Below are 14213 nucleotides of genomic sequence, written 5' to 3'. Positions count from 1 at the left end.
GACTCTCCAGAGGGAGCTCCCATTATGTGTCCCAGCTTCTGCCAACCTAGCAGTTCAAAAGCATGTAAAAATGCTAGTAGAAAAAGAGGAACCACCTTTGGTGGGAAGGTAACAGCGTTCCATGAGTCTTCAGCGTTTAGTCATGATGGCCACATGACCATGAGACGTCTTCGGACAGTGCTGGCTCTTCAGTTTTGAAATGGAGATGAACACCGCCCCCTAGAGCCGGAACGACTAGCATATATGTTTGAAGGGAACCTTTACCTTTAATCCCCAGCAAGTGGGGGAGGGGGGGAAGGGACAACTTTAATACAAGCTGCCCCTCTTAACATTCCAAGGAAGTATCATGAGAGTAGTATCTCGCTATCCCAAACAGTGAGTACTGTACACAAAACCAATGACAGATGCCTATAATATCATAGTCTCCTTGGGTCACTGAAAGAGGGACCGCCTTCAGGCACCCGAGAAGCATTGCCTGTATTTTCCTACCCTGAAATGCGAAGCCCACGCAAAGCCCCTTCCTCCCGCCATTCCTCATTGGTTTTCTATAGTTCCTTAAAATCGTTGTTTTGCTGATTGGCTGGAGTTCCTCCTCGCCCCTCCCTCCCCTTTTGGAAACCGCCGGCCTGATGTTTTTTTCTTTTAAAGGGGCGGGAGCCGTGTCCTTTGGCGCTTCCTCCCCGTACCTTTCAAGGTGCGCTCCCGATCTGGAGAGCCGGAGGCATCGACTGTAGTCATGGGCGCTCTCAGGATCGTGACAGGAGCGCTGCAGCCTCGGGAGATCCGGCGCCACTGGAGAAGAGGGTCGTCGGGACACGGTTTGGAGCTGGTCCTTCCCGCGGCTTTGGGCAGAGCCCCCTACTCCGCCGGAGGGAGAGAGGCGGTGATGAATGGCCGTCACCAGCAGCCGCCTAAACAGCGCCTCACTGACCAGTAAGGGCTTTCGCTTGTCACGCTGTAGTTCGGGGGGGATCTTAAATTGGGGTGGGTGGGTGTGTCTGGCCATTCCCGATGGCTAAATGTGCAAGATCACTTTACTCCCAATCCTTGGAGTGCAACCCCTTGCCTTGTAGAGTAGAATGGAATAGAATTCTTTATTGGCCAAGTGTGATTGGACACACAAGGAATTTGTCTTTGGTGCATAGGCTCTCAGTGTACATAAAATAGAATACATTCATCAAGAATCATAACATACAACACTTGACAACTCTCCATGTGATAGATCCAGGGTGTGTATGAGCCCAGACTTTTTTTCACCTTGGCACCCAGGGACAAATGCGGCTTTCCTGCTACAGGTAGTCCTCAACGTGCAACAGTTTGCTTAGAGACAGTTCAAAGTTATAACGGGACTGAAAAAAAGTGCCCTGTGACCCGTTTTTTTCACAGTTACCACCTTTGCAGCATCCCCATGGTCATGTGATCAAAATTCAGATGCTTGGCAATTGATCCGTGCTTATGACCGTTGTTGTGTTCTGGGTCGTGTGAGCACCTTTGGTGGCTTTCTGACAATAAAAGTCAATGGGGAATCCAGATTCACTTAACAACTGGGTTACTAACTTATCAACTGCAGTGATTCACTTAACAGCTGTGGCAAGAAATGTCATTAAATGGGACAAAACTCACTTAACAACATAATTTTGGGCTCAATTGTGATCGTAAGTTGAGGACTATCTGTACTCCAGCTTTATTTATTTGTTCAGTCAAGTAAATGAAGTAGAGAGGCAAAGGAAACCTTGCCCAGAGCAGAGTGTTAGCCTTTTAATTTGTTTCATTCAGTGATTCTTTTTTTTTAAAAATGCAACTAGATCTTCACACTGCCTGCACAGCCACAATCAGAGAGTTTTCAGTCCAAGACACAAAAGAAACATTACTAAATTATTTAAATATACAGAAGTCGTTGTCACTGTCTTTTAGTTGGTGCCTATTGATTTTTGGCATTTCATGTTCTTAATCTATGACATGCTAAGCATCTTCAATTCTGCCAGTCTGAGGGGTAAGAACTGAGACTGTTCCCAGCAGAAATGCGGGCTGCCATAGAAACATCCCCTCAGCAGCAGAATTGCCTTTGATCCAAAATGCAACTATGGAAAAAGAGAAACAAAGTGAGCCTTGGTGCTATTTTATGATCTAAAATATATCAGGCATGGGGAATACTTTGGGGGATTTTTTTCCAGGGCACAAAATCTCCACCAAGTACTAAATGAAGTCGATTGTGTTTCTGTAGGATGCATGATCGTAATTTGACTTTGTAGGTTAAAACATAGAAATACACATTTTACTTTTGAATGCATTTTTCTAGCATTCAAATAACATTTGAAGTTGTTGAGAAATATTGGAGGTTTTTTTTAAACATAATCTTTCTTTTGCCACTTGTTGTGCAAGGCTCTTATTCCTGATATTTTGTCTTCCTTTTTTCATAGTTGAAGTGCAATATAACATGCAGCTACCTGAATGTATATTGATTAGTGTCCATTGTATCAATATTACAGTGGCATGCTTCTATCCTTGTTAGAACCCATGAATTTCTGAAAATAATTTTAAATAGACCTTTTTTGGTTCAAATTAATTCATTTAGAAATAATTTTTCCTTCAGACTAATTTTAAATAATAAATAATAAAATAATAGCATTGGAACATAATGAATTACTATTCACTATACAATTTACATCTTAACTATCTCTAAGTTTTAATTAGTTCTTCTTTTCTTCTTTTCCCCTGATTCTTGCATATTTTGTATATTAAATGCTGGAATGGAATGTATTATAAATGTAATGATCAAATTTACTATACCAAATACTTGCCAGAAATAAATTAATAAAGATGGAGAAGATAAAAACAACCGGCCATGTCGCTTAGTACCAAAGAATTATTAAACATTAATTTAAATGCAGTGTAATGGATTTTTCAGGAATAAAAAAATACAGGGATATTTTTGAATCCACCTTTATGACTAAAAAGCAAAAGCCAGTTTAGAGTTTTGTAGGTAGATGTCAAGTTCTATGGGAAACAAAAAGACTTGGGCTTTAAAAAGATATCTTTATTGTTTGTATAGCAATACAACAAAATTTTAAAGGCACAGCACAGTAATTTTTCTGTACAACTTATATTTAGTGTAATTAAGGCAGAATTACTCACTTTCTAATGCTTCCCCGCAGAGGTGGTATTCAGCAGGTTCTGACCAGTTCTGGAGAACTGGTAGCGGAAATTTTGAGTAGTTAGGGGAAATGGTAAATACAACCTCTGACTGGCTCTGCCTCCCGAGTCCCAGCTGATTGGGAGGGAATGGGATTTTGCAGTAACCTTCCCCCTGGAGTGGGGTGGGAATGGAGATTTTACAGTATCCTTCCTCTGCCATACCCACCAAGCCAAACCATGGCCACCAAGCCACGCCCACAGAACTAGTAGTAAAAAAATTTGAACCTCACCATTGCTTCCCTGGGATTCAAGAATCTCTTATGGGCCAGCCCTCCTTCCTCCCGTAACTAACTTGTTGTCTGTTCTGTGTTCCCATGGCCCATGACAATAGAGAGAATGGACACTAAATGGTTAGACTGGAAGAGTTAACCCAGTATTATTACACAGAAAATTATGATGATGAGGTATTTTCTTATTTGGAACAGTATAAACTCCCAGAATTCCTGAGTCAGAAGTAGCCTACATAGTTACTTTGACCCCATGAAGTTTCAGATGTTTTTCAAACCTCAAACATTCATTATATGAAAACAATGTAATAAATGCTACTTTAATGATATTACAAATAACAACATCGATCCCTTGTACAATCCCATCAACCCTGCTCTAAACCTCTCCTGATGCTGGTGACTCTCTGACTTCAGTGAGGGGAAATCTACTTTTCCTATTGTCTGAGTACTGAGAAGCAGACCCGTAGGAGCTAATGAGGAGAATAAATTGAGTGTGGAATTATGTTTTCCTGTGGGGAAAATGTTTCCTGTCTCTCTTGGTAGCATGGCTTTAATTTGCCCATATTCTTTTCTTTTAGGAGATACTTCTCTTCCCAGGAATTAATTAATTTTGGTATATAGGAGCAGAGAGACCTACAGTAATTCTCCTTTAGGCATGGAAGCTGGTGGGGTGACTTTGGCCAGTCACATTTTCTAAGCTCTAGACTGGAAAATTGAAAAAAAAAACCTCCATCAAACTACATTGGCCCACCATGGTAGATTATGATCTATGATCTTCAATGAAGAAGGCTACATCTTGCTACGGGGTGAGGAGGAGAATGAGGAGGAGGAGGAGATGGAGGAAGAGGATGGAGGATGATAAGACATATGTTGTTCCCATCTCTCTCCAGGGACCTCTCAGCGAATGGGATGCTGCCACGCCTCAGTGATCTCCTCTTCTACACAATAGCCGAAGGACAGGAAAGCATCTCTGTTCATAAATTCACCACTGTAAGATATGCCCTTAAGAATGGCTAGGATTGCTTGGGTGGAAACATTGGACTGCCATCCTGATTTCTAAAACAAATGAATCTTTTCAGTGCAAATTTCCCTTTAAATTGGATTTGAAACCTATAACTTTCCATTATCTAAGTAATGAATATGGGGTTTGTTTGTTTGTTTTTTGTGCATTGCTAATTGCATCATTACATACATGCAGTTAAACTTTGCTCCTCATGATTGTATGATTGTATTATATTTTTGTATTTGTATTTGTATTTATTGGACATTTATAGGCCGCCCTTTTCCCTGAGGGGACTCAGGGCGGCTTACAATCAAAAAGGAAAGGGAGTGTGATTATATGATTGACAATGCTTTTAAATCACAATTTTTGGTGAATATAAGAGAAAGGTTCTGTTTATTAGCTAAGTACAGAACAAATATGGTGGACACAGCATAAGTGTGTCATATATAGTGTTCCTGTGAACCTAAATTATGCATAAAATTATTTGATAAAATGGGTAGAGCTTAAAGATGCACACAACTTCTGTGTAATGCCTCCCAAATTCTGTACCATCAGAAAATAAAATAGATCTCATGGCTTTAAATGATGGAGCGTCCAGTATGACATCAGGCACTTCGAGAAAGCCATTGTGCTGGAAGACGGGCGACATTCTTTGCAAAGAACCTTGTCTGTAATACTACTGTGATGCTACTGTCACAATTTCTACCCCACAGGAAATAAAGATTACAATAACATCTGCTATTCTAATACCGACAGAAATGGAGTATCTATGGATAAAGTGGGACCTCGGGTCCCGAACGGCTCAGACCACGAACAATTGGGTGCCAACAAAAAAATACGCTAAATGTTTCACTCACGTCACGAACATATCCTCGGGAGTTGAATAAGCACAGCCGCGACGATTTTCCCTGCAGCAGCAATTTCCCTTGCCGCGCCATTTTGTGTGTGTGCACGCATGCAGAGTTTGTCTTGCTTCTGGTCACGATCAAATTGGGTGCCGACCAAAGTCCTGGAATGGATTATGGTTGGCACTCAAGGCCCCATTACTGTTTTACCTATAATACAATTTATTCTCACAGTTAATTTTTCTGGGCAATATGCATAATTTTTTACTGGAACCTTCAATTTCCTCTTAGTAGAGATCCGTCCACCCTCTGAAAAACAGCATGTAGAAGTTTTCCACACATGTAAAAGCATATGCATTCATGTACCAAAGTGTAATTAAGAATTCATCTTTCATACTGCTGAGTTCTAAAGTACTGGGTATTGCATCCAGTTCTAGCAATCCTCATCTTGAGCCATGGTGACGCAGTTGTTGGAGTGCAGTACTGCAGGCTACTTCTGCTGCCTGCCGGCTGCCTGCAATTTGGCAGTTCAAATCTCACCAGGCTCAAGGTTGACTCAGTCTTCCATCCTTCCGAAGTGGGTAAAATGAGGACCCAGATTCTTGTGGGTAATATACTGGCTCTGTAAACTGCTTAGCACTGTAAAGACCATAAAGTACTAAGCTGTAAAGCACTGTAAAGCAGTATATAAGTCTAACTGCTATTGCTATCTTGCCGTATATTCATCCATGACTGATTCTTAATTCAGGCCTTACAGCGCACTGGTCTTTGGACCTCAGATCCACGTCTTCGCGACTGCATGAATCTGATGCGGACCGCAACTCAAGAAGCTAGCAGTGGAGGAATGCTGAGTCGAGAACTTTTTCGGAGGTAGGAAGTGTCCCTGGTGGTGTTGTGGCTGTTCCTTCGCAACTGGAGCGCTGAATCTATGTTTGCTTAACAAAGCATATCAGCTTCTGCAGGCAAATTGAGTTTTTGTTCATCATGTTGCAGACAAATTTTGTTCTCTAAACAATTGCACTCCGATTCACAGAATTCCTTCTGCAGTCCTAGTCTCACATATTTCCTGTTTGCTTCTCTTCCTACTTCGTTATATCTTCTTCCCCTCAGCCCACCACAATTTTTCATAGCCTAAAAACATGAGAGCTACTTTGGCTAAACAATATACATGCTACAGCAGTTACATTTGCATGTTTGGGAACAGCAAATGTATAATAGGGTTAGCTTTAGAATGTTAAAAAAAATGTCCAATTATTTTGAAAAACCTCAAGTCTTGGACATGCTGAATTTCTATTCCATTCCTAACATCTGATTTAATGGTAGCTGCATCCAAACAACATACTGTACTTTCATGTGGTATTTTTCAATTGGGCTCTTTGTTGGATGAACCCAAACCGGGAGGTTTTGTCAATCACAACATAGTACGTTGTGTGAACACAGATAACTCTGGTCTAGCAAACAAACTACAACCAAGCAAACCATACCACAGTGCAGTATACAACCAATACATGGGAATGGAAAGTTTATTCTGTGTCTTCTTTGTGCTCTGGGCTTCACATGTGGCAGCTAGAAACTGCAGGAGGTTATCTCAAAAAAGAATTACAGAGAAAGATAGGAGAAGAGATAAATCAGTTAGCATTTCAAAACTGGAAGCTCTTTTTTTAAACAAAAATTGGCTAACTTGTTAAGTTTAGATGTTCAAAGGGCAAGAAAAGAGAAATATACTTCGGAGTCATTTGGTTGGTATTGTCAAGTCAGCTGCTTTTCAAGGCAAAGAAGTAGAAGATAAAAGAGTCATTACAATTTTCATGTCTACTTGGTCACTAAATAAGACATCTTACTTTCTTCTCCTATGTGCCATTCAATATTTCAGAATACTTCATTATCATTGTACGTATATGCACAGTATACCCATACAACGAAATTCACATAACACCCAGAAACCAGTCCCAACACACATGACAATCCACAACACACTCCCACCCACCAAAAATTCCCCGCCCCTAAACCAACCAAGCATCCACACAACAGACCAAGTAATGCTGTCCAACAGTTCCCTTAAAGATGGCCCTTTAGTTCATCGTTGTGTGCAATTTTAGCTCTGGGATAAAAACTATTCAGAAGATGTGTGGTCCGAGTTATTGTTCTGTATCTTCTGCCAGAAGGCAACAGTCGAAAAAGATGGTAAGCCGGATGGGAGGAGTCTCTGAGAATGAAACAGTGAGATGCGAAGATGTTGTCCAGGGCTGATAGCTAGAACGCGATGATATTCTGGACAGGTTTAATGATTCCCCTGTAGAGCTTTTGTTTCCGCTGCAGAGCTGCTCCCATACCATGCAAGAATGCCATATGTCAGGACACTCTCAATGGTGCTGTGATAGTAGGACAAAATTAGATGTTGACATAGATTTATCTTCCTTAGCAGTCTCAGGAAGTACAGCCTCTTCTGTGCCTTCTTTGCAAGCATGTTAACATTCATAGTCCATAGTCCTCCGAGATATAAATGCCCAGAAATTTAAAACTACCAATACCAATTATTTCATCTATAATTTTGGCTTGCAGGTGTGTGAGTAGCAATATAGTTCTCTTGACCCAGGCTTTCCGGAAGAAATTTGTCATCCCCGACTTTGAGGAGTTTACATCACACGTGGAGCAGATCTTTAAGCATACCGAAGGACTTAGGGAGGGCAAGGTAAAAAGATCTGATTACACATAGCAGAGGATAAATGCTACGATCCCTCTGCTATCTTCCAAAAAAAATCTGTATGGAAAGCTCCCCATTGTTTGGGTAGAATATGAGAGTGGCAGATAAGAAAGCAAAGAGAGTGGCTGGCTGGCCTTGGAATTAATGAGAGAGATTGTCTTATGCAACCAGCGTAGGAAGAGGGAACTTGAATTAAGTACCCTTAACTCTTACTAAAATCCCTGCAAAACTTTTTTCAGTGCTGTTGTAACTTTGAACTGTTACTTCAAATGGTTGTAAGTCGAGGGCTATTATCATGGTAAAATAAAACCACAAATGTATGTGGCAGTTTAGGATTTCTTCCTTGGCTGCTGATTTTGTTTGTTAGTGCACTGACCCAGGCTGCTTCTCTGAGTTTCAGTTTAATCCCACTATCTCACTGGTGTAGAACGGAGGCTGGGGGAAACTTCCTCCACTGCCCTCTGTTAGATAGGCTGCAAAGGGTTATTGACTGTTTTCCTAGTGCCGTGATGGCAAACCTATGGCACGCATGCCACAGGTGACACGCGGAGCCATTTGTTAGGGCACGTGAGGCATTGCTCTGTCAGCTCCAGCATGCATGTGCGTGCTGGTCAGCTGACTTTGGCCTTCATTTTCGGCCGTTTTTCACCCTCCGGAGGCTTCAGGGAAGCCTCCTGAAGCCTCTGAAGGGCCTCTGGGGGTTGGGAAAGGCCGTTTTCACCCTCCACAGGCTCCTAGAAAGCCTCTGGAGCCCAGGGAGAGTGAAAAACGGGTCCATCATGCGCCTAAAGGGGGGTCATATGCGCATGCATGCAGGGATGTCGCTTGCATAGAATTATGGGTGTGGGCACGCTTGTGCATGACCCCCCCATGCTCCCCCCGCTTTTGGCACACAATGGGAAAAAGGTTAGCCATCACTGCCCTAGGGCTTGTCCCACATCCGAACAATTTCTCTTTCCCTTTATATAGGTAGCAAATTACATTCCACAAATGGCGAGATATAATCCAGACATCTGGGGTGTATCTCTCTGCACAGTGGACGGACAACGGTATGTATAAAGAACCAGGATACAAAAAGGTGTGTGTGTGTGTGTGTGTGTGTGTGTGTGTGTGTGTGTGTGTACCTTACAGAATAGGAAAAAAATATTTTCCTCAAAACAACAACTCGGCGAGGTGAGTTGGGCTTAGAGAGAGTGACTGGCCGAAAATCATCAAGCTAGCTTTCTTGTCTGACGGGGACTGAAAACTATCTTGTGGTTTTTTACTAGGCGTTTTAATCATCAGCACAAATTCAGTGGGATTGTAATACAGGTAGTCCTTGACTTATAATCGGATCCAATTGGGTCCATCATTTCTGTTCCTAATTGAGATATATTTCTTAAGTGTGTTTTGCCCCACCTTTTTGCCACTCTAAGTGAATCATTGCAATTATTAAGTTAGTAACACAATTGTTGGGTGAATCTGCTTCCCTCATTGACTTTGCTTGTCAGAAGGTTGCAAAAGGTGATCACATGACACACACACACATACCTGGGACATTGCAATTGTCACTAATAGGAACCAGTTGTCAAGCATCCAAATTGTGATCATGTGACCATGGGGATGCTGCAATGGTTGCAAGTGTGAATAACAGTCATACGTCACTTTTTTCAGTGCCGTTGTAACTTTGAACTGTTGTAAGACGAGGACTACCTGTATAAGACAATGTTTTTGGAACAGCGTTCCAACCTTTGCACAAGCATCAGGTCACCATGTCTTTGTCACTGAGTACAAAAGGGCTGGCATTATTTCTCTCTCACTATCTCCCTAGGCATTCCATGGGCCACACTAAGACTCCCTTCTGCCTGCAGTCATGTGTCAAGCCCTTAAAATATGCTGTTGCTGTCAGTGAATTGGGCACAGAGAGAGTCCATCAGTATGTGGGCAAAGAGCCCAGTGGGCTGCGTTACGACAAACTCTCAACGAAGAAGGTGAGTAGTGGAGAGCAGCCCCAGGGTGCTGGGGAACAGGAGACCACCCAAATATGGACCATCCAGACCAGTGTTCAGCAACCTGTGGCTCTGGAGCCGCATGTGGCTCTTCTATCCCTCTGCTGCGGCTCCCTGTCGCTCAAAATATGTGTCACAACTGCCAATGTGTGACACCTGCCAGCACATGATTTATTGAGCTTTTCGGCCATCAGTAGGCCGACCATGGATAAATCCAAGAAAAGAAAAGTTTCAGAAGAAAACAGAACTTTTAATTCAAATACATATGCTAGTTTTGTGGGCGCTCAGGAAATAGTCAGGCACGGGAAGGGTTTTGTGGCTCCCGGTGATTTCTTTTCTGTGGGAAATGGGTCCAAATTGCTCTTTGAGTGTTTAAGATTGCCAACCTTTGACCCAGACCATGTTTGCACACCCAGTGGTAACACAGGTGCTGTCCTTTGTCAGGCCCTTTGACAACTGAAAGCCTTACTGTGAGAATGAGACCATTCCAGTTGTGATGAAAACATCTGTATACCTCCAATGAGTGAGTCAGGGTGCAACTGCTGTTGAAAGACACAGTTTGCTATTGTGTAATGTGTGTGAAATATTTGTTTTGATTTTCCGGGATAGTAAGCCCTGGCATACTGAAAGATGGTATGGAAATGCTGGTCATAAAATATCTTTATTTTCCCTATTAATATTCCGATGGAAAGTAAGAAGGAGAACTTTTCCCTGAATTTTTATCTATTCCATTAAAACTTTTCCTCTTTCAATCCACTTTAAATTCCAGGCAAAATTCATAGAACATATGCAAGGGGGAAACGAGAATAGCTTACAAACATTGTATGTTTATTTTCTATGTGTTTGATCATTAGGTAGATGTTTAACAGTTGATTGGTCCTACTTTTTATTATGATTTGCATAGTAAGTGAATGGTACTTAACAAACCTATGAAAAAATATGCATCCTTTATTAAAGTAATTGTGATTTCTTTTTCTTTTTCAGTAAAGCCTCCATAATATGAAGAGACAATAAGATCACATGAAAAATGAAAACAATAGTTCTTGTTATACTGTTAACAAGACCACAGCAAGCAATAACACTTAGACTTACATACCGCTTCATAGTATTTTACAGCATTCTCTAACAGTTTATATATGGCTCCCAAAAATCATTTTAGCAGCCTCGGAAGGATGGAAGGCTAAGTCAACTTTGAGCCAGTCAGGATCGAACTCCTGGCTATAGGCAGAGTCAGCTTGCAATACTGCATTCTAAGCACTGCACTACTATGGCTTTTTCCCAGCTCAGAGCTCCTGCAGATCAGTGGCTTCTATAGATGATAAAAAGTTCAGTCAGAAAAGTTGGTCAGTACTGAGTGAGGATTTGGGAATTGTGGTTCCATCTTATTTATTTAAAAACATTAATAAAGCTTCCCATCTTTCAACCAATTCTGAACAGCTCCCAATGAAAAATTAAAAAGCATATAAAATCACTCTCAAAGCTATAAAACTCAACCAATTAGAACGTTAAAAACAACAAAAACCTTACACCAATCAGACCTCTTGAGGAGAGTATCCTTTTATTTTTGTTAATTTTTTACATGTAAAATTAATTTTACATGAATTCATTAATTTTAATGAATTTTAAGGTGCATCCCATAAACTGTGCAAGATCACTGCAAGATCTATTTGTCTTCCTGCCATCATAACCCTGCTGAGGTTTAGAAATTCTCTTTTTCTTTTCTTAGATTTATAAGGGTGTCAAACTAGAAAGATTCCAGGAAGCTTTATTTCTCATGTATTTCTGAGGTAACATGACTAAAGTGGAACATGTGGGAAGATAACAGACAACTGTTACTTGGCTAACTTGAACACAAAGAAATAAATGAACTTTAAATTTACATTAAATAAGAACCGAGGTGGCGCAGTGGTTAGAGTGCAGTACTGCAGGCTACTTCAGCTGACTGCTAGCTGCAGTTCGGCAGTTGAAATCTCACCGGCTCAGGGTTGACTCAGCCTTCCATCCTTCTGAGGTGGGTAAAATGAGGACCCAGATTATAAACCACTTAGAGAGGGCTGTAAAAGCACTCGGAAGTGGTATAGAAGTCTAAGTGCTATTGCTAACTGCTATTAAATGGTTTTATTAAAGAAATTAACCTGATTCTATAACAGGGGTGTCAAACTCAAACCTGTGGGCTGGATCTGGCCTGCAGAGTGCTTAAATCTGGCCCATGGGGTCGGCCTGGAAATAGCAAAGGACTGACCTGCAGTGCCTCTGGCAGCCAAAATGGGGCACAGGGGCTGTGCGTGCCCCTCCCCTCCGTGCCCTGTTTTAGGCCTGGACCGCATCCTACAGCACTCTGGTGGCCAAAACATGGTGCAGGGGGCCACATGCACCCTTCTGTGCCCCATTTTCACCAGCGGGGCACTGCAGAAGGAATCCGTCCTGTCTCCCAGCCAGCACGCATAGAAGTACAATGTCCTCAAAGAAGTCCATTTTGACACCCCTGTTCTATTGTACAGTTATAGCCAATCATGATTTGCTTACCTAGTACTAACTAGAGCCCTAATCCTGTCTTCCTGACTGATGGAGGATTTCCAGAGCTAAAACTCTCAGCCTTCCTCAGATTTGCCCATTCACTTACTTCTCCCAAATCCATGATTCCTCAGTTTATCTCTAGAATGTAAATGGAAAGGAGTTGCCCTATATGACCATATTTTGATTGGCAGTTCCATCTCCCAATCAACACCGATTCCACATATCGGGAAGGCCAGTGAGTTAGAGAAACCTTAACTGAGTAAGATGAGGATGCATAATTCAAAGACTTCTGTTTTAATCCTTTCTTTTGCATTCAGGGATTCCGCACAACCCTATGGTGAATGCAGGAGCCATTGTGGTGAGCTCTCTTATCAAGGTAAAAGTTTATTCGGCTCTAGTACTTCCATTATACATGGGCTGGAGTCCCTTGACACTGGATACAGTTCAGATTAAAGACATTATCGTCTCTGGACTCACTTTGCAAATGCTGGAATGTGGTTTGTTTGGTTTTGGCTTAGCATGTAGCTTGAACACATTAGCTGCTGTGTTTGATAAACTATGCATACTGTGTGAATAATTCCCATTGCCATATAAGGGAAACTACATAAGGTTTAAACTGCAAAGTCTATATTGCAATGCACACATTGTCACTTCTACTTCTCCTACCCCAGAAACAACATTTGGGCTATTCCATAAGGATCAGTTTTGATATTCTCCTACAAAGACGGATTCTGGTTCCAATTTATCTCCAGGGTGAGGGGTTACAGAATGTTTGGGTTTGTTTGCTACACTCTAGTCATGACTGCCATTACCAATCGTGACCCGACAAATGCGCGCATGACAAAAGCGCGCCGACAAAAGCGCGGCGCTAAAACCGTGATGTCATCAACGCACTGACAACAGCGCACCGACAGAAGCGCGATTTAAGTTAAGGTAAGGGTTAGGGTTAGGGTTACAGCGCGCTTCTGCGCTCATTCGTCGGCGCGCTTTAGAACTCGCAGTTTTGTCACCGCGGTTTAGTCAGGCGCGCTTTTGTCGTTCGCCCTTTTGTCGGTGAACCATTACCAATAGGCTATAAACATGCTGTCACTACAATTATCTTCCCATTATGGTTTTCTTCAGGGGTGAAATTCAGCAGGTTCTGACCAGTTCTGGAGAACCGGTAGCGGAAATTTTGAGTAGTTCAGAGAACCGGCAAATACCACCTCTGGCAGACCCCAGAGTGGGGAGGGAACGGGGATTTTGCAATATCCTTCCCCTGCCACACCCACCAAGCCACACCCCCCCAAAAAAATCAGTTAAAAAAATGAATTTCACCACTGGTTTTCTTCCTTTGTCAGAGTTGCAACTGTCCTGCTCTTTCACTCTTGGCCAAGGTTGAAGGATCCCTTGTTTCATAGGGCAGATGCATATGGAGCTCAACCATCTTCTCATCTACCTAAAACTCTCACAAAGCCAAAATATCCCTCCATGTCCTTAAAGTTCTACACAAGATTTAACAGCTGTTCTATCCATTTCAAGAACTGATCTGGGGCCCCTGTAGCTATCTTAACTAGAAGCTTTAGAATGCATTGCTAAACCTATAATGTATTTCTAAACTAGACGTGGTGGCTCAGTGGCTAAGATGCTAAGCTTGTCAATCAGAAAGGTCAGCAGTTTGGCGGTTTGAATCCCTAGCGCTGCATAATGGAGTGAGCTCCTGTTACTTGTCCCAGCTTCTGCCAACCTAGCAGT

At 42.1% G+C, this 14213-nt stretch overlaps 1 protein-coding gene across 1 annotated transcript in view; it reads left to right on the top strand.

The window, feature by feature from the left end:
* Positions 1-667: 667 nt before the first annotated feature.
* The window catches only part of GLS2 (glutaminase 2), a 30554-nt gene continuing 17008 nt past the window's right edge, over positions 668-14213 (top strand). The window contains exons 1-7 of the mRNA XM_032212091.1: positions 668-933; positions 4313-4412; positions 6019-6140; positions 7833-7962; positions 8944-9023; positions 9785-9948; positions 12797-12855. Of these exons, the coding sequence (XP_032067982.1) occupies positions 737-933; positions 4313-4412; positions 6019-6140; positions 7833-7962; positions 8944-9023; positions 9785-9948; positions 12797-12855 (852 nt within the window). The 5' untranslated portion in view covers positions 668-736. The remainder of the gene's footprint in view (positions 934-4312; positions 4413-6018; positions 6141-7832; positions 7963-8943; positions 9024-9784; positions 9949-12796; positions 12856-14213) is intronic.

The sequence above is a fragment of the Thamnophis elegans genome, chromosome 2 (genome assembly GCF_009769535.1).
Source record: "Thamnophis elegans isolate rThaEle1 chromosome 2, rThaEle1.pri, whole genome shotgun sequence".
Taxonomy (NCBI): Eukaryota; Metazoa; Chordata; class Lepidosauria; order Squamata; family Colubridae; genus Thamnophis; species Thamnophis elegans.
This window is presented reverse-complemented; position numbering and strand designations above follow the sequence as displayed.